Below are 27,368 nucleotides of genomic sequence, written 5' to 3' on the forward strand. Positions count from 1 at the left end.
TGGTGGTTGCTAGCAGCTAGGGGGAAGGGAATGGGGAGTTGTCATTTAATGGGTACAGAGTTTCAGTTTTGCAGATGAAAAGAGCTGTGGATTATTTGGATAGCTGTGTTGGTTGCACAATAATGTGAACGTACTTAATGACACAAACTGTACATTTTTAATGGTTAAGATGGTAAATTCTGTTATGTACATTTTACCAGAATTTTAAAACAAAGAAAAAAGGAAGATATATATTTTGTAAAGGACTTGCAATTAAAAAGTGAGAAAGACAATGAAAAGAGAGAACGGAGTACAAATTGATAACCTCCAGAGTGCAGGGGAACTGTTATAAACAACCTAATAAATAAAATGGACCAGGACTGTTGAAGAAAACAGTTGCAGAACAAAGATCATGACCTGAGTCCGAGTGGCTAAATCTGACCCATCACTGCTCAGGTCAATATCCCAATCACCTGAGCGTGCCAAGATGAAAGTAACACGCAAACCGAAGGTGCCCTTTAACGAGAACCAACACCCTCTTACATCTGTCCTGTTTAACCCCAGCGCCTGTCCAGTGCCACACTCAAGACAGATTCTTTTGCTTTTCTGTCCTCCCCAAGACCTACAGAGTCTACTCTCCTTCAAAACATAGTTGAGGATAACCAGACAATAAAAATAAAAATGAACAGTCGAGCTCTAACTATGCGTTATGCACTGGTACAATCATTTTACATGCATCAGCTCATTTTAACCTCACAGAAACCCCATGAGAAAGGTTCTGTTATTGTCCCCTTTTACAGATGGAGACACAGAGGGCTTTATAAACTAGTCCAAACTAGCAGGGGCAGACCAGCTTCAGAGTAGGGTTCTTAACCCTCCAAGCCGCCCGGCCTCATAACCTGTGTGATTCCTGGACACGAACTCCCAAAGAAAATGAAAAATTAATTTTTTGATCCACCTATGCACGGCAATGGACATATTCAGTGATTTTTCAATTTGGAAAAAAATATATAATGAGAAAAGGAACTTCTTAGGCACAGTTTCCACAATCCTAGGATCCTCCTAGGGTGCCAGTAAAAAAATTATTCAGCCATAACGAGCTGAATAATTCTTAAAATAGTACATTCAGATCTAGAGCTTTCAGGGTCAATGATAGAATCTGTACAGGGAAGAGAGAAAGGTAGAAACAGGTAGCTACTGATGTTTAACAAGCCCCATTAACTTCTGGGGACGGATCTATGCTTTGCTGGTCTGTCTGTGTCTGCGGTATCACAAAGCTTGTTGTAACACAAGTCAGGGAAGGAATCCTGCACAGCTGTTCTAGGAAACATGGACCCCCATGCTTGAGAATTCCCCTGAAGAAGGTGAGGGCGCTGCAACGGGAGGAGCAGTCTGGGGAACCCGGCCACCCCCCTGCGTGCTCCTGTGCAGAAGCCCTGCACTTCCTCTATCCCAGAGCATCATCATGGCTCAAAACCACCATGATGCAGAGGTCAGATCCGCAAGGCAGAGGCCCAGACAACCTTGTCGCTGGTGCCCTTAGCTCTAGACGATGGACCCAGGCATGTCAGAGGCCCTCACTCCAGTATTCCTCCAGCCAAGTTCCTCCACATGAGGCAATGGGATGCTCCCACCTGGAAATCACTCCTTCCCTTCTTGACCTAGTAGGATCTCAGAATTTCCTATCCAGAGACCCTAAGCCCATTCCCAGGGCCCACGCAGGCCTTTTCTGTGGGTATGTCTTCCTGTTATAGATATGCATGCTCCTAGGCACAACTTTGCGTATGTGTGTGTGTGTGTGTGTATGTGTGTGTGTGTGTGTGTGTGTGTGTGTGTTTGGGGTCGGGGGGTCCAAGGCTGCTGTCTGTAGTGCTGTTGATGGAGTTCAAATGTGTAGGACAATGATCTGACTGGAGACCCTACAACAGGCCATATAAATGAGAGAAGCTGGCCTAAGTCTTACTACCCAGGACCCAGAAAACCACCTGATGGGAGGACATATTCACAGTATATTTGTTGGTTAACTAATTGACTAGATGAATGAATGAATGGATCAATCAAGCAATCAATCCATGCATGTATAAACAGTCGATTCCCATCCTCCATTTCAGCTATCTGAGGGAAAAGATGACTTTGTCAAGAGAATGTCTATGGTACTCTGAACTGTACATGTATAGATATAAACTACAATGAAAGGAGAGTCATGAAGAGTGGACTCTAGGGTAGGCTGGGGTAAATAAAAGGCTCAGTAGTGCCTTCAAGGCTCCAGGTAGTTAAGCTCCAGAAAACACTTTTTTATTTTGGTGAGAGAGCAATTCCCTGAAAAAATTAATGAGATGGCAAAGAAGTTAAGCCCCAGAGGGCCACCTAGGCTTACCGTGAGAGCCAACAACTCAACCAAAAATAAGACTTTTCTCATAAGAATTAAACATTATATGCTGGTTCCATAATACCCGTTCCTTTTTAAGTTTAAATTTCAAAATACACATGGAGTCTAAACTATTTTCATTTGTATGCATATTATGAATATACTGCATTGTGTAAACATAAATAAATGGATGTTATTTATCTCAAAGGAAAATTATCTTTTTGGATTATTCAACACAATCTGTTCACCTATATACTTCCCCACTCTCTATATATTTTTTTTAACTGTTTTGCTATTTGGGGGCTTAAGGCATAACTTAGTCTTTTTTATTTTTTAATTTATTTATTATTTATTTTTGGCTGTGTTGGGTCTTCGCTTCTGTGCGAGGGCTTTCTCTAGTTGCGGCAAGCGGGGGCCACTCTTCATCGCGATGCGCGGGCCTCTCACTATCGGGGCCTCTCTCCTTGCGGAGCACAGGCTCCAGACGCGCAGGCTCAGTAGGTGTGGCTCACAGGCCCAGCTACTCCGTGGCATGTGGGATCTTCCCAGACCAGGGCTCGAACCCGCGCCCCCTGCATTGGCAGGCAGATTCTCAACCACTGCGCCACCAGGGAAGCCCCCCACTCTATTTTTAAAAGCCTGCCAATCTTGTATGTCTATCAGTTGTTTTATGATCAGTTTTGCAAACAACTATTGAAATTTCTAAGATGCCTGATAATGTCAATTATTATAAATATAAAGGAAGTCCCATGAAACATTATAGGATCAGTCCAATGCAGCTTGATTGTAAAGGTGCGACAGTATATGCATCAGATGCTTCATTAAACTGAACTTGACACACTGTTTATACTCCTGATGTCTGCAGTTCTTTAAGAAAAATGAACAGCCTCTGCCATCCATACTACAAGAAGGATAAATCACATCTGAAATCTCACACCAGAATCGCTTTTCTTTTTTTATCCTGTCCTGCTCGCCTGCACTTTTTTTATTTTTTTTTAAACATCTTTATCGGAGTATTATTGTTTTACAATGATGTGTTAGTTTCTGCTGTATAGCAAAATGAATCAGCTATACATAAACATATATCCCCATATCTCCTCCCTCCAGAATCGCTTTTTAAGTGAAGCACCATAAATGCAGTCGCAGGGAAAACTGGAATTGATCCACAGGGATATGCATTATTAGCTATTACACAACAGAAAAGGCACAAATCTTCCCCATTAGACCCATCTGTTTGTTGGAGATCGGATGTCCCTGGAATGATTCTTCTTCCCTGGATTTACCTTGTTTTTGAGCTGGCCTGTTCTGCATCTCTCTTCGTCTGCTTACATTCACCCTCCGTCTCTTCCCTGTCTCTCCTTCCTGTTGGATACATAATCAGCCTGCCTCATCAAAGCTTTGCCTTTCTTCCTTTCCAGCTATACTGTCTCTACGATGAATTGATTTCTTATTGTGCATGAACCAACATAGTGCTACTTAATTCCATAAAGGTTATTTATTTAAACAAACATCTTAACCTGATGACTTTATAAAAGTCATGTCTAGAAATGTACACTTTGACAGCCCAAAGAACAACCTATAAATACTCTAATTTGGAATTCTAAATGATAGATTTGTAGGGGAGGGGAATACACATGCATATATCCTTGTGTCTGTGTATAATATGGAGATCTAGGACATTGTGCTGGGGAACAGCAGTAAACAAGATCCACATGGTCCCGGCCTAAATTCATGCAGTTTATATTCTAAGGGGGTGTAGACACAGGTACTCGGGTGCGCATTTACAATACTAAGTGACCTATGGTGGGATTGGGAAACACTGGGTAGGGGGCTATAAGAACACACGGAAGAGACACGTAGCCCAGAGGTGGAGAGGCAGAGGAAGTTAGCCAGAGGCAGAAGCCATGAAAATGGTGTTCCAGGCAGAGAGGACAGCCAGTGTGAAGCCTGGGAGACTAGAGCTCCATAGGGGAATTTAAACCTCAAGGAGGCTGCATCATCGTATTAAAGAAAGGGAGAGGCAAAAAATGAGGCTAGAGAAATGGGTTTGAATTTGAGGATGCAGGGCTTTTAAGACTTGTTAAGAAATTGTGAGTTTTTAATATATAAATATAACATTACCCTAATTTCAAACATCCATATCATGTGGGGGCAGCTAGGCAAGCAGTTCCTAAAATTCATATGGAAAAAATTATCATGCAAGAATACTCTTGAAAATTCTGAAAGTAATTGATGAGTAAGACTAATACTTCAAGTAGAAAAAATTTATATATATGTATACGAAACTTCAGGAGATAAAAAGTTTAGTGCTAGCATGTAAACAGACAAACTGATTAACAGAAGAGGACAGATGTCAAAATAGGCCAAAATACAAAGATGATCTTCATACTTAATCAAATTGTTATTTTAAATTAGTGAGGGAAAGTTCTAATTATATAATCAATGGTGTCAAGAGACCTGATGGGCTGATTATCTCTCTTGAAAGAATATAAAACAATTTTTTTTGCTACTTCACTCCTTATATTTTAAAAATCCAGACAGAGCAAAGCTTTAAATACAGAAGCATGAAATAGTAAAGGTAACAGAAGAAAATATAGGAGACTTATTTTAATCTCTTATAGAAGGGAAGACTCTTTTTAGCCACATTTACAATACAGAAGCCATAAGGAAAAAACAAATTTTACTACAAAAACATTTAATTCTGCGTTACCAAAAAAAGAACTATAATCAACATCAGAAGACAAGCAAAACATTAGACAAAGCATAAATTTTCTTATTGTTAAATAGATTTTAGGAATCAATTTTTTGAAAAGGTCACCAAACCAATAGAAAAAGAAAATAGTTAAGGGATACATAGTTCACAGGAAAAGAAATACAGATGGCTTACATATATATAAAAGGATTTTTAACCTAGATCATAATTACAGAACTGTGAAATAAAACAATGATGAGATGCTATTTCCCAAGAATATGATTGACAAAGGTCAAGAGGTTTGATAACAAACAGTATTGGCTTGGCTGTAGAAAAAGAGGTGCTTCCAGTTTGGGTGGGAGAATAAAATGGTGTGATCTTTTTGCCAGACAACTTGGCAATATCTATCAAATCACAAGTGTCTTGCAAATGTCACTGTAATTCAAATTCTAGGAAAATCATGCACGTGTGCAAGAACTTGAGCACAAGGTTGTTCAACTGGAGGTTAGTTAAATAAAAACTATTCATTCAGTGGGTACTGTGCGGCTGTGAAAAAAAAAATAAGGTTTGAGTACATATGCAGATACAGAAACATTTTTAAGATACGCTGTTAAGGAAAAAAAAACACCAAGATGTAGAACACTATAGCATGCCCCTCATTTGCATACAAATATATATATATATATATATATATATATATATACACACACACATACTCACATACTCATGTTACGAGTAGACTGTTTCTAGAAGCAGACACACAAACTAAAATCAAAGTTTCTACTGGAGAGAGAGGCTGAGGGATTAGCAGGTTGGAGGTTAACTTCTCATGATACACTTCTTTATACTGATCATATCTCTTATCACATTCAAATATTACTTTTTTAAAAAACTAATTACTAATAAAATTCCATACAATAAAGTTAATGCATTTCAAAGAAAAAATGTGCAAAATCACTTTAAAGACTCAGAAAGGCTCCCAGGCTTGAGCAAGTCTTGGCTAAAGGCACTAACCTTTCTAAAGAAAGAATGTGTCAATCAGAATTGGTGCCTGGCAGTGAATGAAGGAGAGAGAAAGGAGTGTCGATCCAGGGGACACAGGTCTGGGCCAAAGTACTTCAAGTTCTGCATTCCCTTTTGTGAAGGTTCTCCCATTATGGAGATGGATGCCTCAGGCAAGCTTAGCTTAATGCCATTTAACATTTTAAATGCAGAATTAAGTGCCCTTGCTCTAATTCCAAGATCACCAAGCAAGCTTCCAGTTATAATTTGTTCTCTATTATAGATCTGCTAGTGTAGAAAGCAACTGTTATGTTGATCTATTTATTCGGGTCTATGTGATAGTTACATGCTTTGCTATATAGCGATATACTGACAATCTGGTTTGGTTTGGTTTTGTTTTAACCTGAAAAAAAACAAAACAAACAAAAAAAACCTTTGGACTTTATTTTAAGAGACATGGGGAGCCATGGGGCAATTAGAAGCAGTGACATAAGATCAGCATTTTAGAAAGACCACTCTAGCACAGTGTGGTAGGTATATGGGTAGAGAGGGGGCAAGACTGGAGACCAGGATGCCATGTAGGAAGCCGTTGCAGCATTGTAGGCAAAAATGACAGTGGAATGAATTAACTTTTTGGTTATGTAAGTACTTATTTGATGTTCATTTCCCCTCCCAGACTGCAAGCTTGGTAAGGAGAAGAAACCAGGTCAGTCTTTCTTTCGACCAGATCCCAAGTACTTAGCATGACACAGAGCAGATCCCAGTTAATATCTGTTGGAAGAAAGAATAAACGAGCGAATGAATGTGGGCAGTAGAGATAAAAAGAATTGGACAAATTTAAGAAATATTTAGAGAAGTGAACTGGCAAGACTTGATAATTGAGTGAATACAGGGGTTAAAGGGAGGGAGGAGCCAAGGTTTGGGACATGCAAAACCTTTTGACCAAGTGGGCAGTGGCGCCATCCATTAAGATAGGGAATACTGGAGATGGTTTGGGGTGACCAACAGATGACCCAAAAGTCATCCCTGATAGTTGACGGGGACGATTATTAGGACATAAGCAGCATGCAGAAAGCAACAGAAGTCATAGGTGAGGATGACATATCCCAGGAAAAGAAGCAGCCCTAGGAAAGAAGCCAAAGAGACATCAACTTTTAGGAGGGAAGCAGAGAAAAGGAAGCCCTTAAGTAAGAAGACTCTCCCTAGCCAGAGGGATAGGGAGAAAACAAGGAAAGTTCATTGACACCAAGGCCAAAGAAAAAGGATGCTTCAGGGAGAGTGAGAAATGAGGCCAAGTTCTGCTAAGAAGCAAATAAGAGGACAGAGAAATACGCCTTGGATTTAGTCCTGTAAAGGTCTTTGGAGATGGCAGTGGAGAGCAAGTTTGATGAAGCAGTAGGCTGAGACTGGATTGGGAGGGGAGAAAATAGACACAACGAATACAGCCCAGTCTTCTAAGATCAGGATTGGAAGGGAGAGAGGAAAGGGCCAAGACTAAAGGGAAATGGAAGGAGAGGGGACAGAGCTAAAGGAAAACTTTTCTAAGATGGAAGGGACCTGGTCCTGCTTCAATTCTGATGTTGACAAGAGAAAGAGACTGAAAATACAGATGAGAGAAGGGAAGTCATCAACAGAGAAAAGTTTAAGGGGATGGGATCTGTAATAGAGGTGGAGTGATTAGTTTCAGCCAAAGGCGCTCCAGCCCTCCCCGTCTACTGGAAGGAAAAGGTTAGTTTCAGATACAGGCAGTTTGTTCAAATGGAATATAAGTGGATGAGGCCACGAGAACATCACAAATATTGACAGAGAAAAAATAACCAAACTCAGCTGGGTTACTGCCATCATAGGAAGTAGAAATGGGAACTGCTCACATCCAGTCTACATGTCTAAGGCTCCCACTATTAACAGGGTAAAGTATGCACCTTTGAAAGGGAGCGCCCTTTGTGATTGGCCCCGTGTCCGGCTGAAGCTGAAACAATCACCATATAAATGTGGGTTTTAGCCTCATGTGCACTGACTGTCCTTATCACATTATATTAAAATTAGATCTGTCTCTCCCACTAGATATAAACTACTCAGGGGCTTCTTGCTTCCATAAAGTACTTTATTTGTCTGTAGCATCACCAATGTCCTCAATAAACACTAGTTGAACTGAACTAATGTTTGCATGAAGTTTGAATTAGATGGCAGGCAGCCCAAATGACAATCGGGAAACATATTCCAGCCAGAAGGAAAGGAAAAGTTGATGGGGGCAGAAAGATGAGATTTGATTTCAGTGCACATTCCTGCTGTGGGGGGTCATAGAAGATGGAGACTGGCAAAGAGGCAAGCCAGTAAGAGATCCCTCCGGAGCACCACCCACAGGAATGGACCAAGAGTGGGCTGAAAAGGTCAGGGCACGCCAGAGTGGCGGGTGTTCTGATCAGATGTGAACATAGGGATTAGCTGATGCAATTACCTAAAAGTGCAGGTAGAGAGTAGACGTTAAGAAAACTATCAAAAAAATGTTTGTTTCAATGAGTGGGAAACCTTAGGAGCACCGCCACCCAGGTTGGCAGGGAGCAGGTAACCTGCAAAGCCATCTGACCTGAGCTGCAGAGGTGGACTTAGAGAAACTCACCGAGAGAACTCTGCTGTTTCAGCCACCAAGAGGACTGGAGCAAGCTCTGCGCTGGCCCGGGGGAGGAGGCAAGGGCGAATTCCAGGACAGGAAAGGAAACACTGGTGCCCACGGCTGACTGACTCAGAACCACAGAACCTTTCAGAAATTAGCGTCCATCTGAATCCCAACCTTCAGTTTCAGGATTAGGGGACTGGCTGGTGAGATGAAACGGCTCACCCAGGATCCCAGGTTCTGATGCCGTGAGAGAGTGGGTATGAACCCCCACTCCCATCTCCCCATCCAGGTCCCCTTCAGTTACACCAGGTTCCTTTACGCTGCTGCCTCTCTGCCTACATTAACCTTAGCAGGCCAGGTTCAGGTGGAACCATGGTGATGACCCACAGGTCCTGTAACCCAAGATTTCTTCACAATCCGTGAAAGGGGCTTTGCAGTCAAGCACCTGCCTGAGCGTGTGTGTGTGTGTGTGTGTGTGTGTCTTTGTCTGTATGCGCGCGTTGGGGGCAGCGGGGAGGGGGATAAGAAACATCACCAGAAACAGAGGAAGGAGACTGAAGGGTCACAGAGGGAAAAGGTCAAACCTAGAGTGCAAGGACAACACGCCAGAAGCAAAATCTCCTGTGACACTCTGAGTTCAGGGTGACAGCAGAGGGGCTGTGAAGTAAAGCTGAAAGCAGACCAAAAAGGGTATGTGGTTCAGGTTGGTTGAGCTGTTTGGAGAGAGGTGCTTGTTTTTCTATCATGCCTTGCCAGAGAACTTAGCGGCCATCGTGTCAAGCTCTCTGGCCCACCACTCCCCGGCCCCGCACACACACACTGAATGGTAAGTAAGCCCAGGCTCAAGAAGGGAAGCGAGCTGTCCCCACTGCGAGCCACAGTCAGAGAATTTGGGCCCAGACCCCTGTACCACCTCACAGCAGGGAACTCCAGGGCACATGAAGCAGAAACAACTTTTATGACAAAGATTAGAGTTTAGAAGAGCCCACCTTTTAAATTGCACCATATTTCAGAGGTCGAAAAGCAAAATTTTAATGTCTTTTGGTTTAAATGACACTATTGTAGAACTGTTCAAAAATACTTCACTGAAATAAAATTTTTGTTTCTGTTGAGGACTGATCAAGGAGCACAGACACATGGGTTTCTGAGTAGCCAGGTCGGCTAACGGACTCGCTGCTCTAAAGCTCACATATTTCACCCAGAGAAGACCTCCTGTCAGGTCCTCACCGAGAGAAATGCGGAATGATTAAAACAAATTTTTAAAAAGTCTGGGTGGGGATGTAACGTACAGCATGGTGACTATAATCAACAAGACTGTATTATATATTTGAAACTTGCTAAGAGAGTAGATCTTCAAAATTCGCATCACACGAAAAAAAAATGTGGTAACTATGTGTGCTGATGGATGTTAACTAGATTTACTGTGGTGATCATTTTGCAAAATATGCAAATATTGAATCATTATGTTGCATGCCTGAAACTAATGTAGTGTTGTAAGTCAATTACATCTCAATTTTTTTTAAAGTCTGGATGGTTTAAGGAAGTAAATCTTAAATTGTCAGAAAAATTATACAATTCAAGATAATTAAGTCTGAAAGGACCACATCTAGTAGAGTTTTATACGTATATGTATATATTCATAGACACATGGTACACACATAAATAGAATTCTGGGGGGTGTGTCTGTCTGTCCAAGAAATTATTGGGATATGAAGATTACAGGAAAGGGTGGGGTACTAGATAGCAATAGGTCGTTCTTTGCAGTAAAAAAGGGAACTGTAAATGATGTGTGATTATTAAAATTTTTACCCTATACTAGAAGATGCCATATTCCCAAGGACCTACAAATCATTTATCTTTTAATAGTATAACAGGTTACAAAGGAGGAGATGATGGTAGAAGGGAAAAGACATGGATGAAACCTCAGTCCACCTCCTTCCCACTGCCATGCTGTTTAACTTGTGAACATTTATTTGAATATCTACTCCTCCTAAAATTGCTTGTACTCTCAAGGCGAAATTTGGGCAGGTGGGGCTGAGCAGACAAAGCCCGAAGCGAGACACTGGATAAAATTCTCTCCTGAATTATTCTCCGCTTGACCAGAGAGCCCTGGGCAAGCCAATCAACCTGACAGTCTGTCCGAGGCTGTCAGGACCTTCCCACCTACTTCAGAGCGAGGTTTTAAACCTAAATAAGCAGATGTCTGTAAAGTGCTTTCCAGGCCCCTTGGGGAGAAGCCCTGCGTGAAACCAGAGGTACTGTGTATGTCTCAGACGTGTGCTCATAACTGGAAAAGCCTTAGTGCAGGCCGCGTACAACATACAAAATGGTAGCAGAATGAATTCTGAATGTGAGTCCACACCCCTTAAGCTTGCTCACTGGCTCAGCCATCAATCTTGGGGCAGTGAGAAGTCAGGGGAAAAGAGAAGGCTGGAAAGAATAGTACTCTCTGGCCACAGGGCTTTCATGGGAGCTAAGACGGACTTCGTACACAGGGCTGTGGGTTCCTCCACGTACATAACCACCCCTGACTGTGGCGAGGACTCCAGGGCAGCAACCTCCATTCTGTTCTGTCCGCTCTGCCCTCCCTCCTATCCCAACCTACCAAGATGGTCCAGCAGGTGCAAGGTCAGCGTCCCCCACTGCAGCCAACTCATGAAGGCTTTTCTCTGTAGCCTGACTTTTGTGTATGCATTACTTACAGAAGAGGAAGACTTAAAATTAAAACAAACAAACACACTCACAGTAAAGTAAACAAAAAAACTGTATTTCTTCCCATGTAAAGATCAAGTCATTGTTTTGGGATCAGTAGCTCATAAACTTTTTAACTGCTTTGTCTCCAGTGGAGACGGGTTCACGTGGACTTAGCCAGACCAAGGTTGTCTTCACATCTCTGATGCTTCTCAGATGGTGAGTTCAAGTCAGTCCAAGGACACAGAACAGAGGGGAGGCATCCTAAAGTGAGGGCCTTGGCACTTCGGGATGCCAGGAGGAAGCTGCTAGGCCCCACGATGTCTTTAATGCACCGTGGCCTTTAAAAGCGACTCTCTTCACTGCCCCTTGTTCATGCGGAGGAGGTTGGAGCAGAGCATTTCTAAGGCCCCTTTTCCTTCCGTGATTCTGATTTTAAGTGACCCTGTGACCTTGGTCTCATCAGCCCAGCACTAACATGCCACGAGTCTTCTGAGCAGCTCACATTTAAAAAGAAACGGATGTACTCTGAAATAACCTATATGGGAAAAGAATCTTAAAAAAAAAGTGGATATATGTATATGTATAACAGATTCACTTTTCTGTACACCTGAAAGTAACACAACATTGTAAATCAACTATATTCCAATAAAAATCATCAAAAATAAAAATTTTTTAACATCTTTATTGGAGTATAATTGCTTTATCATGTTGTGTCAGTTTCTGCTTTATAACAAACTGAATCAGCTATATGTATACATATATGCCCATATCCCCTCCCTCTTGCGTCTCCCTCCCACCCTCCCTATCCCACCACTCTAGGTGATCACAAAGCACTTGAGCTGATCTCCCTGTGCTATGTGGCTGCTTCCCACTAGCTATCTGTTTTACATTTGGTAGTGTATATATGTCAATGCTACTCTCTCACTTCATCCCAGCTTACCCTTCCCCCTCCCCATGTCCTCAAGTCCATTCTCTACGTCTGCGTCTTTAAAAATAAAAATTTTTAGAAAGACATGGATGGCTTGGAGAATTCAGAGCAGACACTGAAAACATGCACATAGGACATGATGACACTAAAAGTCCTCAGATTCTCTCACTGCTGGGCTCTGAGCACACAGCACCACTATTACTTGATAGCTGATGTATAAACTGCACTTTCTCCTGAACCAAAGCTTTGCAGAGCTTCAGGATCAGAGCATGGAATCCAAAGCCCTAGGTTTACATCTGACAAGCTCAGGCCCAGAGACATTAAGGAGCTGTTTCAAGATCAGGTAACTCCTGACTCCAGCTTTCTATAACATATGGGGTTCTTTGGAAATATGTAAGCTTAGTACCTATGCATTATTTTTCTTCCCAGCTTTAGAACAAACACATGCATTCATTCACTCCTTCATCTCTGAGATGAATATTTACGACTTCCCAGTCCTTTGGACAGCCCAGAGAGCAAAGTGAGTGGTGAGAAGGCATCTTGATTATGTGGGATCTGGACATAGGGAGGGGGAAGTGTAAGCTGGGATGAAGTGAGAGAGTGGCATGGACATATATACACTACCAAATATAAAATAGGTAGCTAGTGGGAAGCAGCCACATAGCACAGTGAGATCAGCTCGGTGCTTTGTGACCACCTAGAGTGGTGGGATAGGGAGGGTGGGAGGGAGACGCAAGAGGGAGGAGATATGGGGATATATGTATATATATAGCTGATTCACTTTGTTATAAAGCAGAAACTAACACACCGTTGTAAAGCAATTATACTCCAATAAAGATGTTAAAAAAATAAAAATAAAAATAAAGAAATCAAATATGGAGCTAAAATTATCAGGCCGCTGCAGAGCTCAGATCTCTGCCACCTGGGTAATGAGATTTGTGTTTTAAAGACTTAGCCCAAATAGATTATGACAATGATCAGTCAACTATTAACAAGGCTCAGGTTTTTTCTATCCCTTTCTTTCTCTCACACACATCAAAGGAGAAAAAAATCGCCCTGTCTAAATAACCACTCCCCCAAATCATCCAATTGATTTGTAAACACTAAGAAGAACCAAAAATTGGTATTGCTCTAAGGAGCAGCAGGTTCAATGCCACATTCTACCCTACCTTTTTTGAACCTATAAGAAGGTCTCTAGAGAAGTGGTAAAGTTAGTTGGAGGGATAATGTCAGGGTATGATATTGAGTAATGGCTTGATAATGTTTCTCTTCCTAACAGGGAAGATGAGCAATGAGTTAAAACAGGAGGCACTTGCTTGGTACCAAAGGTTAAAAAAAAAAAAAAGGAAAGGAAGGAAGGAAGCAAGGGAGAAAGAAAAAAAGAAAGAAAGAAAGAAAGAAAGAAAGAAAGAAAGAAAGAAAGAAAGAAAGAAAGAAAGAAAGAAAGAAAGAAAAGAAAAAAAGAAAGAAAGAAAAGAAAGAAAGAAAGAAAGAAAGAAAGAAAAGAAAGAAAAGAAAAAAAAGAAAACTAAAACAGAAAAAGAAAAGAAGTTCAATTCCCTTTCCCCAGCTAAACAAAAACTCTAGGTTTTATAGCCCTATGACCTAGAGATAGTCAAAGAAATCATACAGAATGTTCCTGGGGAGAAAGAGACCTCAACTCTCAGCTGCTCAGCCAACTTTTCTGCTTAGAAAATGTCTTTACAAGGGAATATTGAAACAACACAAACAGAGGTTTATGGGATAGAAACAGTGAAAGATCTTAAACAGAACTAAACACAGTGCTTGAGAGCTATGACCACATCATCTCAACTTCCCATTACTTGCTTCTAATAGCATATAACCCAGGCTCTTCTCTTAACTCTAGTGCTCCGAATTCCCATAAGGAAATATCACTTTTCGGAGAAGAAAAAAAAATCAAACACATTTTCCTGTATAGTCAATGAGAGGTGATGGAAAGGGGGTGGTGGAAGAAAGTAGGGTCAGAAGGTCAGGGGATCTTTCAGTTGTTTTACTCAATGTAATAAAAACCTCCTCGATGTAGAGATAGAAGGTATGAAACTAAGAAGATTTCAAATGGTTGTGCTGAGCTGAATTCTGTAAATACCTTCACCAGGAAGACAACATGCTTTCAACTCCAGCTTGCAAGTTGTATTGAATAATGAATGATGTAAATAAGACCACCTTATTTATTAATAAGTCCAGTGTGGCTTATGCAACCACACTCAAAACTTAGTCTGTGGTTCTTAAATGCATGTAAAGCACAATTCAAGGTTCTAGAAGCCCCAATGGAGGGGCTGAGAAGTAATATCAGAGTAATAAAATCTGATGCCTTTCACTGAATCCTTATAATGGGTCCAGAATTTTTTTTAGTACAATTAATTGCCGTGGAAAAGCTTACTAAGGTGAGAGAGCCAAAATCAATGGGTTAATGACATAACATTACAGCTGCTTAACCAAGCCAACAATAAATTGCATACAGAGGCTCTGGCAGCAGAGGCTACAAATTCTATTTATCTTGTACTAAGAGGAAAAATATTAGACTGGTCTCCAAATATTAATCCAAAATCAGCAAATGTCACCGAAGAAAATTAGAAATAAAAGGTCATTGCTGGTCTTCATAAAATATGGGCAATATAAAAATGCCCTTTCACAACCATGTGAATATACTTAACACTTCTGATATGGCAGACTTTATGTCATGTGTTTCTGACCACAATTTTTAAAAATCCATGACCTATTTTACATTTTTACCATACCTTTTACCACTAGGTGAGACAGAACTTGTCCTTTCCAAAGCGTTTTGCCACATTCTGAGACTTAAAGGTCTGGTTACATAACTCCAACCACAGACTTTACTCTTGAATCCCATTTATATGTGACAATAGTATTGTTTGTAAATTTCACTTAGCACTGTTTTGGTGTAACCATCTCCAAATAACAGAAGCTGGCTCATACTGGCAGTGTGATGTTAGGCAGCTGTGATGTGTATCTATAGACAGATATAGATCTAGACAGGGGCCACATTAGTGGGTAAAGAGTATGAGACAGATACTGTGAAGGGGAGATTTTTAATAAAATAGGTTCAAACAGTGACTGAAAACGAAATGTCAGCATGGCTTAAAATACGCATATAGAATCAAAAAATAAAATCCTCTCCCTTAATTAGTCTGTACATATATTTTTAAAATGTTCTACCACAGGCTCTCTCTGCACCTTAAAAGGCACAATGGTTGTGCTTTCCCCCCAAGATATAGATATTAAAAGATTTACTATTTTTAAATGATAGGGTAAACTGTTGTTTCAGCAAGTTCTAATCACGGTTTATTTAGTTACATTGGTCCTATTTTAAAAAGATAGAAACATATAATTTCAGCTAAACTCCATTAAACTAGAACTTTAAAACAGGTTATTTTAGGAATACCATTGGGTCTAATAACAAAGTTAAAAAAAAAAAGTGTAATTTGGTTTCAACTGCAGCTGGTATCCACTGGCCGAGAATTTAAAAGCTGTTTAAGCAAATATTAATATGTAAGAAAGACAGCACAGATGGTGTCATATAAGGATGAGAGTGAAACAAGCCCTACCACTGATGTCACTTTGATATCAAAGCAGCAAAATTCAAAATAATTATACAAAGTGCTTTCCAAACAAGGATTTCAATACATTTTACAGATAAAGACACTGGGACACAAACTGCTCAGGCTCAAATAAAGCTGAGGGAATGAGCAGACAAAAGTACTTTTTCTCAGAGCTCACCCCTATCAGCCTGACTCATGTTTCTAACTTAATTCTCCATCATGAACACTTAGCCTACACACCTCTCCGTTCTATCAATCTCAGTGGATTTTCAAATCAAAAGAAGAAAATGAGTAGAAATTAGGAGTTATGATTAGCCATTATTAAATGGATAACTGTGACAAATGCTTTGGTAAATGTAAAAAAAAAAAAAAAAACAAAATTAGGCCTGAAAATAGGAACCTGCCATCACATAAAAAAGCAACAAAAATTGTAAGAACTAATACATGAAAGCTCTACTCAAGTCTGTTAATTTCATATACATCAGGCAGCTAAGACCACTAAGGCGTAAAATAATATTTCTTAAATTTAAAGAGTTTTATTTTTCCTCCAATTATGGCCTTAAAAAGTACTAAAATGAAAAAAAATAAGCCCTAGTTTTCCTCCTTCATTATGTATCTATCACCTAATACAGAATTTATAAACAATCACAAAAGAAAACAACATCTAACTGTATACAGACACTCCCCACGGCCTCAAAATAGTCTGAAGGGCTCTGAATTCCATATGGCTTCCTCCATCTGACTACTGACACCCCATCTCATGAAAAAGACACAAATCCTGACAAAGGGCCACGGACACTTTGACCAGCCTGGCGCGCTTCCACCAGCCCAAGCCAGGGCCAGCGCAGTCGGGGCCCTACCCACCCTTCCTCTCCAGTCCTGCCTCTGCTCTCCTTGCCAAAACGATTGCCATCCGAGCATCCCAGAGCCAGCCTGACAGTTGGCTGCTCCCGGCACATCTCAGCACTGCTGCGCCGGCACGTTTCTGCTCGGTTCTGTTGTCATTGCCTTCTGCCTGAGCCTTCTAACACGAGCATCACCGGCAGAACAAACAACAGAGACTGCGAAGGTCTCTTACTTACATTAAAAAACAGGTTGTCTCGGTCAACTACGTTGGCACAACCAGGGCGGGCGTTATCCGTGGGGGGGGGAAATGCATGCGCACTCGCCAACCGGAAGGCCACAGCCCAAGCCCTACTTTCAGGGCTGCCTATCGTGGTGTCAAACAGCCTCAAGAAAACCAGGAGAAACTTGGCTTTATAATCCTCTATATGGATGAATAAAATCTCATGTCAATGAAACATATAAAATGGCAAAGTCCCTGGTTGGAGGGGGGTGGGCAGGGAATCTCTAATAGAGGGGACAGGGGCACGTTGGAGAAAGGACTGGTGAATTCCTACTTGGTAATGGATTTGTCACAAGGCATCAGAAGAGGAGGACAGAAATACATAATTCTGCTTCTCCATTCGACCAGGACAAGCTCAAGCATTTCCAGGGACCTAGGGGTCCCAGGCTAAAGGCAGCATTCATCAGAGTATTACACACTGTTTTATCATCCAACTTCGTCCTGGGGAACTATTCAATGGGCGATTAAGATTTATAATCCAAATGGTCTCAAAATTATATCTCTGGGAAGTCAAGTCCAAATTAAATCAGACCAGGCTTTTAGGCTTCCAACGATCACATTTTCTCTTTTGAGCCAGTGCATTTCAACTCTCAGAACTTCTCCTCTTACAGATCATTTTCAAGGCCATCTCTGGATGCAATCTCCTAAGCCAAATCTGATATATAAAATGAAAAGGGAAATTGGTGAAGTCCAAACCTCAGAGAACGAAGCTAAGCGGGGGAGACTCTAACTTCCTTCAACAGATTTTTCAAAAGTTAATTATTTTAACCTCCTTTCTCATAAATATTACTGGAACTTGTCCTAACACAATATACACAGAGCACCTTATGAAACAAAAATATCCAAAACTAAGTTATTGCATATGGAAAGCCTGAAGCACACCCAGCAGGGCTTTGAAATATAAAGTGCATAGGAATATAATATAGTAGACATATATTATTTGGAACATTTTAAATTGTCACACTTCTCGTGTCAGCAGCCCCAAGGCAGTGAAACAGGTAACTGACAGATGGTCCAGCCCTGCACCTCTCATCTCTGACTTCTCCCCAGACTTGAAACAACATTCATGCCCAGGACGGACCCACCTGGCCAGCCCCGGCCCTAGAGGCCAGGAGAGGAGGAAGGAGGAAGAGCACCAGCAACTCACATTTCGGTGATGTTCTCGGGGTCTGCACTGGAAGACTCCAGCCTCGGAAATGCCACGATGCCAGGAGAAGGGTCGCTGCACCAGATCCGAGAGGCGCTGCATTTGCAGGATGTGGGACAGGCAAGAGCGGCCCTCCAGAAGCCCACGATCAGCCAGCAGAAGCCCCAGAGCCGCGCCATGGCGGGCCCATGCCACCTCGTCCAGGACGACATTCCTAGCCACCAGTGCCAGCCCGAGTCAGACTGAGTACGTGTCCCTGCGCGGCACCGGCCGGCCTCCCCTGCCGGTGTTGGGTGGCCTTTGCCCCGCTCGCCGCTGTCTCCTCTCGGTGCTCGTCTCAGGCGTGCAGAGCCGCGCGTGTCCGGGGCTGAGCGTGTCCTGGCGGACGGCACCGTTCACAGTGGCAGGGGCATCCCGGGCCTCCTCACAGGGGGCGCTACCGCCGCTCGGGGCTCCGCCGCGGCCGCCGCTGCATGGCCCGGCGAGCCGAGCACCGGCCCGCGGCGCTCCCGGGACGCTCTAGCGCGCAGGCTCCTGGCTAGACTCGCGCTGGGATCCGGGACGCACCTCGGGGCTGAGGACAAACAGACACGCGTAAGACTGAGCTGAAGACCCCATACACCACGAATTGGGGTACTCTCCCTCCGCGTTCGCGTCACCCCCACCCTGAGCCCAGCCGGGGACTGTGGATGGATGAGTGCCCAGCTCCGGCCCCAGGAATAAACTGGCCCCTCGATGGCACTGTCGCCGCGGGGCCTCCAGTGCGCTCACTCTCTCCCTGAGCCTGAGGTTGAGGGAGGGGAAATAGGGCAAGGGTCCCCGCGACAGGATTCCATGGCACGGGCCAGGGGTAGGACCCTTTAAAGGGAGACGCGAAGACTGCCAGGGATGATGGTTCCGCGACGGGACTCCCGAATGATGCTGCAGAATCCGCCACGGCCCCTGGGCGCGGGGGGCGCGGGCAGGTGGCGAGGCGCGTCCCACCTGGGGAGCCGCCGCGGCCGCCCCAGGGGGGGGACTGTGAGGGCCGAGACGACGGAGGGCACTGTCCGCGCTGCTCACCCGGGCTCTGGCACCTACCGCCCGCCGGCGGCGCCTGGGTCCAGGCTCCTCCTGCCGCTGGGCACGGAGCTCGGAGAGCGCGAGCGAAGGAGCGAGCGAGGCTCCTGCTCCAACCCAATTCCGGGAGCCGCCGCCGCCGCCGCCGCCTCTGCTACTGCTGGTGAAGTGACGTGAGGGCTGACGCAGAGCAGGAGCAGAAACTCCAGAAAATTAGTCTGAAATCCAAAAACACACACGCTCATACACACACAAACCCATAACACCCTCCAGACAAAAGCAACAGGGAGAGGAGGGGAATCTGGGGGCGAGCGGAGAGGAGGGAGGCATCGGTGTCACTGGCCAGAAGCAGACAGCAGCAGCATGTGGGAGTTCACACACGCGCACACCCGCACACAGCCCGGCCGTATAGACGCGCGCGCCTGTGTGTGCATGTGTGTGCGTGCATTTAGATCCAGGTACCTCTGAGATGAACCGTTGCTCCGCTCTGACGCCTCCCAGTCCCTAATTCACACCACGGTCTCTTCTAATAACGCAGTAGAGGCCGTGTCCTTTTTTGAAATGGAAACCGGTCTCGGTTCAGCTCTGAAAAATGCGCTGATCCTTATTATAGGAATCCTCCCTCCCTTCTCCCTCCCGGCTGCATTCTCCTTTCCCATCCTGCCTAAAAGGGAGGACGAGCTACCCTAAAAATAAATAAATATTGTAAACACCAAAACGTGTCCAGCATTGGTAACCAAGGATAACCGCCCCCATTCCGGGCCATCTATTTGGGGATCGGTGTTTTTGGAGGGTCTTCCTGTTGGTGCTTTGGCAGAGGAAGGGGAGTCTCCAAACGCAACTCTAGCTCTCTAAGTGGGTCTTTTTCCTGCTGTTTTTTGGCATCACAGGCCCGGGAAACAGAGACATGTGAGGGGAAGGGAGCGCGCCTGACGCGTATTGGGTTCCCTAAATGCGCGGCAGCAACCCTGGCCTGTCCGATGTGTGGCGCCGCGTCATTTTCTCTCATCCTTCAACCTGGCAGAATGCAGCCATTCCCAGATCTTAGCTTCATTCCCCGCGATGCCCACCCCCACGCGGGGCACCCAGAGCCCTTGCTCCCCTGCCGTACCTTGCGCCTTTTCGGGTGTGCGCGGGTGTGCGCGAACGCGTGCCCTGCGCCCGCGCTGCCCGGAGCACGACATACATCCAGCTACTGAGAAGCCCGGCGCGGGCAGAGTCTCGGGATCTCACTAGGGACAAATGAAGCGATCCGGGAGGGTCGGGTGACAAACCGTAACTGCTCTGCGGGCGCAGTTAAATGATGGCTGCGGGGCATTCGCAAGCCTTGTCTGAGAATCCGTCTTCCCATTTGCGGCTCGGAGAGTCTGTTTTTCCGCAGTCATTTAAAAGGGAACTGGGAAAATGCACCGCAGTGCCTCACACTTCCGAGGGCTCTGGTGCCCCCGCGCGGGAAGAGAGCGCCCGGCACACTTGGGAGCACCAACCCACTGCCGCGGCCGCGCCGGGTACTGCGCGGGGGGCGCGCTCTGGCTCCAGATGCGCCACCGGCGGCGCCCGACGCGTGCGCGCCCCTGCCCGACTCGAGCTCGGCTCTCCAGTCCTCGCCTAGCTTCCACCCCGGGAAAAGGCGGGCTACCCTCCGCGCGAAAAAGGGCGATGGGATGGGATCTCATCCAAAAGATAAGAATAGTCACCAATCTGTCCGAAGATGCTTGGGGTGGGAAGGATCGAGAACCCCGAACGTCAAAGTGAATGCTCAGATCTCGGCAACGCCTTAAATATTACAAGGGAACTAAAAGCATTTAGTGGGGCTTTCGTACAGACCCTGGGCGCTGAGTGTAAGCGGGAATCCTTGCGCAGCATCCAAAAATCTCGTTTCAGGGCGGGAAGACAAGGCCATTAGGCCTTCCTCTCTCCACCATCACTCGGCTGTGACACGCATTGGATGCTGAATGGCCAGGCTGAAGTTCATTTCTATGCTCGGCCTCTGCTGGGTGAGGATGTGCCAAAGTAGGGAAGCCAAGGGCAAAACTGTCTTGGTCCAGGTCATACCATAACACTCCTCCTCCTGTCTTGCCAGTGTCCTTAATGGAGCTGCCCTTGCGGAACACCTGGGGGAAGAGTGTGTGCAGAAATACCCACATCTCTCTCACACCTCCACTCTCATCCCATTTTTTCCCAGAAATGGCCCATTTGCACCCTAGTGGCTGCAAACTGTCAGTGCAACATCCAAAGGACAGTTTTAGAGTGGTGTGCAAACCAGAAGATTCTAATTATGTTGGGATATTTTTAGAATTTGTATTATAATAGATATATAATACTATTATATTTAGATTCTAAATATGCCCCCACTGAATTTCTCTCACTTAAAATTAAAACTGGCGGCCCCACTTCTAATCACCCTTCCCTTCCTGCCCTGTTTCTTCTATAGTACTTACCATCTTTTAACAGATTATTTACTTATTATATTTACTATTTATTGTATCTCTCCCAGTAGAATGTAAACTGCATGAAAGCAAGGATCTTTATTTTTTCATTAACACATCTCAAGGATGTAGTAGGTATTAAAATATACGTGTGTGTGTTTAATGAAATAAACTGAAGTTGAGATTCCTCAAACAGGCCATCCACATTCTCACTTTTTTTTTCTTTTCTTTTCTTTCTTAAAAAATATTTATTTGTTTATTTGTCTGCGTCGGCTCTTAGTTGGCACCTGCCAGATCTTCATTGCCGCATGCAATGAAGCGAGCTCTTCCTTGCAGCTCGCTGGGCTTCTCTCTAGTTGTGGCACGTGGGCTTAGTTGCCCCAGGACATGTGGGATCTTAATTCCCTGACCAGGGATGGAGCCCACGTTGGGGAACTAAGAAGGCAGATTCTTAACCACTGGACCACTAGGGAGTCCCCACATTCTCACATTCTTAACCTCTAACCCTGCAAGTCTATCTGAATGATCATTCCTGGACACCTTCCTTCCTGTCTCCACAATCTTCCCTGTGCCTGTGCTGTGAAAACTCACAGCATTTCTTGAAGCCTGACTTTCTGCCTTCTCTAGTGGCCAGGTATGTTCTGGCACTAGGTCAGGGAAGGCTTCCCTCTGGTTCAGGCTGGTACCTCACATTTTCTTGCACAGTGCCTGAAACACACTGGGCAATCAGTAACTGTTTCTCAACCCATAGAATTATGAATCTATCTCAGTTTAAGACCTACAAGGTATTTCACAGAGATATCATGGATTCTCAGACCATGGCTTTGTAGGTGATAGTGAACATTTTTCAGGTGGACAAAATAAAACAGAGATAATTTTCCCTAGATCATATGAACTCTTCAAGGCAGAGATGGAGACTAAGTATTGCAGACTCTTGCCTGTACTGGACCATGATGTACCTGGAACAATGTTTCTCAAACTATTTTCACCATGGCCTACAGAAAGAAATGCCTTTTATATCACAATCCAAGGCACACATACACATATGCATGTAACTAAAAAAAAGTTTCACTAAACAAAACTTATTTTCTCTTAATGCATGGAATACAATGATATTTTGTTTTCTATTTTATACCATTTCATTTTCTAGTGCTTGTAATAACACAATAAATTGATTTTTACATTCAATACTGGGTTATTAAAACAGAAACAGAAATACTGCCAGTTTCTGCTTCTGACTAAGATGGAGTAATAGGGAACATTTAACCTCCCAATCAGACCAGCAACACACTGAGCAAAACACCTGAAACAACAATTTTCAGGACAGTGGACACAAGACAATGAAGGCTGTGGCTCAGGGTGAGGGAACCCAGACAGAGTCCAACTCCCTGAGTTAACGAGATATAGCTGAGAGTCCAGGGAAATCAAGGAGGGCAGAGTTCACAAGGACAGAGTAGCAGGGAAGAGAGTGATGTAGAGAGAGAGCACCCCCAGAGGTCTGCAGAAGGTCCCTCTTAAATATTCAGTGAAGTACTGATTAGTACATGCAGGTAATGAAACTACCTGGGGGGGGGGGGGGAAGAAAAGATAAAAGGGAACAGGGTCAAAGAAACATTCAGAAGGGAAATTGAAAATACCACATATCAGAATTTGTGCTCAATAAAGCTGGAAAAAAAGGCAGAAGTTAAACAAATTTTTTAGAAAAAGAATTTATGGGATGCCACTAAAGCATCTTCAGGTATTTAGGAGGAATTCTATAGCACTAAATGCCCGAAAAGAAGAAAGGTCTCTAACCAATGACCTCAATTTCCACCTTAAGAAACCAGAAAAAGGAGAACAAATTAAACACAAAGTAAACAGGAGAGAGGAATGGAAAACAATGCAATAAAACAAAAAACAGAAAAACAAGAGAGAAAATCTATGAAACCAAAAGCTGATTCTTTGAGAAGATGAGTAAAATTGATAAACCTCTAGCCAGACTGACCAGGAATGAAAGAGAGAAGACATAAATTATCAATAACAGGAATGAAAGAAATGACAACACTGGAGAGTCTATGGATATTAAAGGAATAATAAGAAAATATTGTGAACAACGCTATGCAGATAAAGCTGACAATTTAAATGAAATGAGAGATAAAAGCTAACAAAGCTCACTATAGAAGCAATAGGTTACCTGAATAGTCCTGTATCTATTTCAGAAGTTAAATTTATAGTTTAAAATCTTCCTATAAGAAAACTCCAGGCCCAAATGGCTTCACTGGTGAATTCCACAAAATAATTAAGGAAAAAATAAGACCAGAAAATGAATAGTACCAAAATATACCAGGAAAATGAAGAGGAAGGAACACTTTCCAACTCATTCCGTGAGCCCAGCATTGCCTTGATACCAAAATCAGACAAAGACATTACAAGAAAAGAAAACAACAAAGCAATATCCCTCATGAATATAAGTGCTAAAATTCTAAACAAAATTTCATCAAATTGAATCCAACAAAACACCGTACATCCAAAAACATCATGATCAAGCAAATGAATTTTAGTTTAATATTTAAAAATCAATCAATGAAATTTACCATATTTGCAGACTAAAAAGCTAAAATTATATCACCATTTCAAAAGACACAGAAAAAGTATTTGACCAAATCCAACATCTATTCCTGAAAACTCTTGGCAAACTAGAAATAAAAGGTAATATCCTCAACTGATAAATTGAATCTACAAAAGAACCCTACAGCTAACATTATGCTTAAAGTGGAAGACAGAATGTTCTTTCCCAAATATCAAGAAGGAGACAAGGATATCCACTTTCACCATTTCTATTCAACATTCTGCTAGAGATTCTAGTGGGTGCAATAAGTCAAGAAATATAAATAAAAACCATCCATATTGGAAAAGAAGAATAAAGCTACCTTTATAAACAAATGACATGATCTCCTACATAGAAAATCCAATAGAATCTACAAAAAAAGCTATTCATATTAATAAGTGAATTATCAAGTTTGCAGGATACAAGTTAAACGTTTACAATTAATTGTATCATATACTAGCAACAAAAAAATCAGGAATTAAATTTTTTATATAATACTAATTACAATAGCATAAAATATAAAATACTTAGAAATAAATCACAATATATAAAAGGAAAAACGGATAAATTGGATTTTATAAAAATTAATAATTTCTGCCCTTCAAAACACACTTTTAAGAGAATGAAAATAAAAGCCCAAAACTGGGAGACATATTTGCAAATCATATATCTAATAAAGGGCTTGTGGAGAGTTTATAAAGAACTCTCACAACTTAATAATAATAAACAATTTTAAAAGTGTGCAAATGATTTCAACATACACTTTACCAAAGAAGGTATACAGGTGGCAAATAAGCACACGAGAAGATGCTCAACATCATTAGTCATTGGGGAAATGCAAATTAAAACTACAATGAGATACCTACATCTCATTGTAATTTTAGAATGGCTAAAATTAAAAAGACTCACCACATCAAGTGTTGGCGAGAATATGGAGCAACTGGAACTCTCATACACTGCTGCTAGGAGAGTAAAATGACACAACCACTTTGGAAAAGTAGAACAGTTTCTTAAAAATTGAAGCATACACCTACCATGTGATCCAGCCATTCCACTTCTATGAATTTACCCAAGAGATATGTCCACACAGCGACTTAACATGAGTATTCGTGCAGCTTTTTTTTGTATAGCCAAAAACTGAAACAATTCAAATATTCATCAATAGGTAAATGGATAAACAAATTGTGGCATATCCATACAATGAAATGCCACTCAACAATGAAAAGCAATCAACTACTGATACCTGCAACCATACGGATGAATTTCAGAATAATTATGCTAAGTGAAAGAAACCAGACAAATAGAGTATACCCAGAATGATCCCATTTTTATAAATCTATAGAAAATGTAAAGTATCATGACATAAAGCAAATCAGAGATTGCTAGTGAGGTGCAAGGAGTGGGTAGGGAAGAGCCCGAAGGAGAAATGAAATAAGGACACAAGGAAGTTTAGAGGATGATGAATGTATTCATTATCTTTATTGTGGTGATGGTTTCAGTATTATCAAATTGTATGTTTAAATATGTTTACTTTATTATACTTCAATTATACCTCTGTAAAGCGATAACATGCTAAAGTACTTTAACTGTGATCTTAAAACTGAATAAAAAATATTTAATAAAAATTTGAAAAAAAAAAAAAAAGCAAGAAAGAAACACTGCCCTAGATCCTCCTATCATCAGCTTCTTGTTCCCATTGAAATGCTATTAGCACCTCCAATTTAAGGAAGCAATTACAAAGTCTGGAAACTTTTTAATAAACTCAGATTCAGTGATGCTCTAATTTTAGAGGGACCTACAATGTAATAGTTTTTACATTTTGAAAAATGTTTGTGGAAACCATCATTCAAAAGATAGTGGCTCACACCTAGAAGAGCCCAAATGGCCATTAATAGTAGAGAAACTCAGTAAATTACAATGCTTCCATTTTTTTAATATTACACACCTAATTAAAATGAGTTAAAACTATATGCATTGACCTGGAGACTTGTCCATAGTATATTAAGTGAATAAGGCAAGTCACATGGTAATATATAGTCTGATCCTACAAAGAAAGCCGATAATGTGTTTTGTGGGTGTGTGCACATGGAGAAAGGCAGAGAATTATTGACACCAAATGTAACATTGGTAACCTAGAAAGATCAGAGAGGTTGTTGGCAGGAAGAGGAGGACAGATCAGGAAACCTGTGAAATATTTCTTTGGCATTAGTAACCTCCTTACCCATCACATGCCTTTTTTTTTTTTTTCACCTTTTCCTCTTTTTGCTGCCTCTTTTCCCCTCAGATTCAGTGTTATCCTGTTTCTAGAGTCCCTCCCTTTGGTGGAAAGAACTGAATCTAAAGCATGTTTACAATCTAAATAATGTTCACCACTGGATGTTTCACTTTCCCAAGAACATCTGTATGTTAGTAGAGGACACTGGGGAGAAGACATAATCCAAAGGAATTTCAGGTACCACCGCATCCATAAATGGGAAGTGTTTGGGGATGTAGCACCTTCAACACTGGAGCCAGAGGCTGATATTCATGATTAGCCCCACACTCCCTCTCACCCCAATCCCCTCTTTTGCTGTTCAGAAACTTTCCAAACTGTTTTCAACCTCACACCCTCCAACTCTGAGTTAGGGTCTCACATTTTCCCATTTCTCCCCACATAGTCTGTGAACTCCACGCTGCCCTGTCACCCTGAACCATAGCCACACCCATGATCTCATCCTACTTCCTTCCTTCCCTGTGTCCAAACCTTCCACTTTTAACTCTTAGTCATGCACTTAACACACGCTAAGTCAACAGACTTATGGAGATTTTACGAACACCTAAAGGTAAGGGCATATGGAGAATATTTGACAGAGCTCCAGGAAATTGAAGTCACGTATAACTGGGTGACCCTGAAATATAAGTTTGAACCATCAGTCTGCCTAGGTCTCATGGTAAACTCTAAGTTGTTTTCCTAGTCTATGTCAATAGTCTTATATCAATACCCATACCTGCCCCTGTGTTGTGCTATTTGATCAAGAGCTATCTTATCACACCATCAAAGAACTCTGTTTTGTACAAAGGAGCTTACTTATTCCTCAATAAACAGTTATGGTATGTCTTTTCTGTGCCACCCAGCCTAGATTTATTGGGGCAGTCAAGTTCCTGGCTCCAATTCAATTG

At 42.5% G+C, this 27,368-nt stretch overlaps 1 protein-coding gene across 11 annotated transcripts in view; it reads right to left on the minus strand.

Annotated features, from left to right (window-relative positions):
* The window catches only part of NTRK2 (neurotrophic receptor tyrosine kinase 2), a 409,783-nt gene extending 389,182 nt beyond the window's left edge, over positions 1–20,601 (minus strand). Inside the window, exons 1-4 of one of the 11 annotated variants that reach the window (XM_082401155.1) lie at positions 20,305–20,601; positions 19,656–19,778; positions 19,197–19,411; positions 18,135–18,708 (exon numbers count right to left, since the gene is read on the minus strand). In XM_082401155.1, coding sequence (XP_082257281.1) covers positions 18,135–18,346 — 212 coding nt within the window. In that variant the 5' untranslated portion in view covers positions 18,347–18,708; positions 19,197–19,411; positions 19,656–19,778; positions 20,305–20,601. Of the gene's footprint in view, positions 1–18,134; positions 18,709–19,118; positions 19,412–19,655; positions 20,066–20,304 lie in introns of those variants that run through there. The other 10 variants (XM_082401158.1, XM_082401159.1, XM_082401160.1 and 7 more) reach the window with 10 other exon arrangements.
* Between the last annotated feature and the right edge of the window lie 6,767 nt (positions 20,602–27,368).

The sequence above is a fragment of the Balaenoptera borealis genome, assembly GCF_965194805.1.
Source record: "Balaenoptera borealis genome assembly, chromosome: 8".
Taxonomy (NCBI): domain Eukaryota; kingdom Metazoa; phylum Chordata; class Mammalia; order Artiodactyla; family Balaenopteridae; genus Balaenoptera; species Balaenoptera borealis.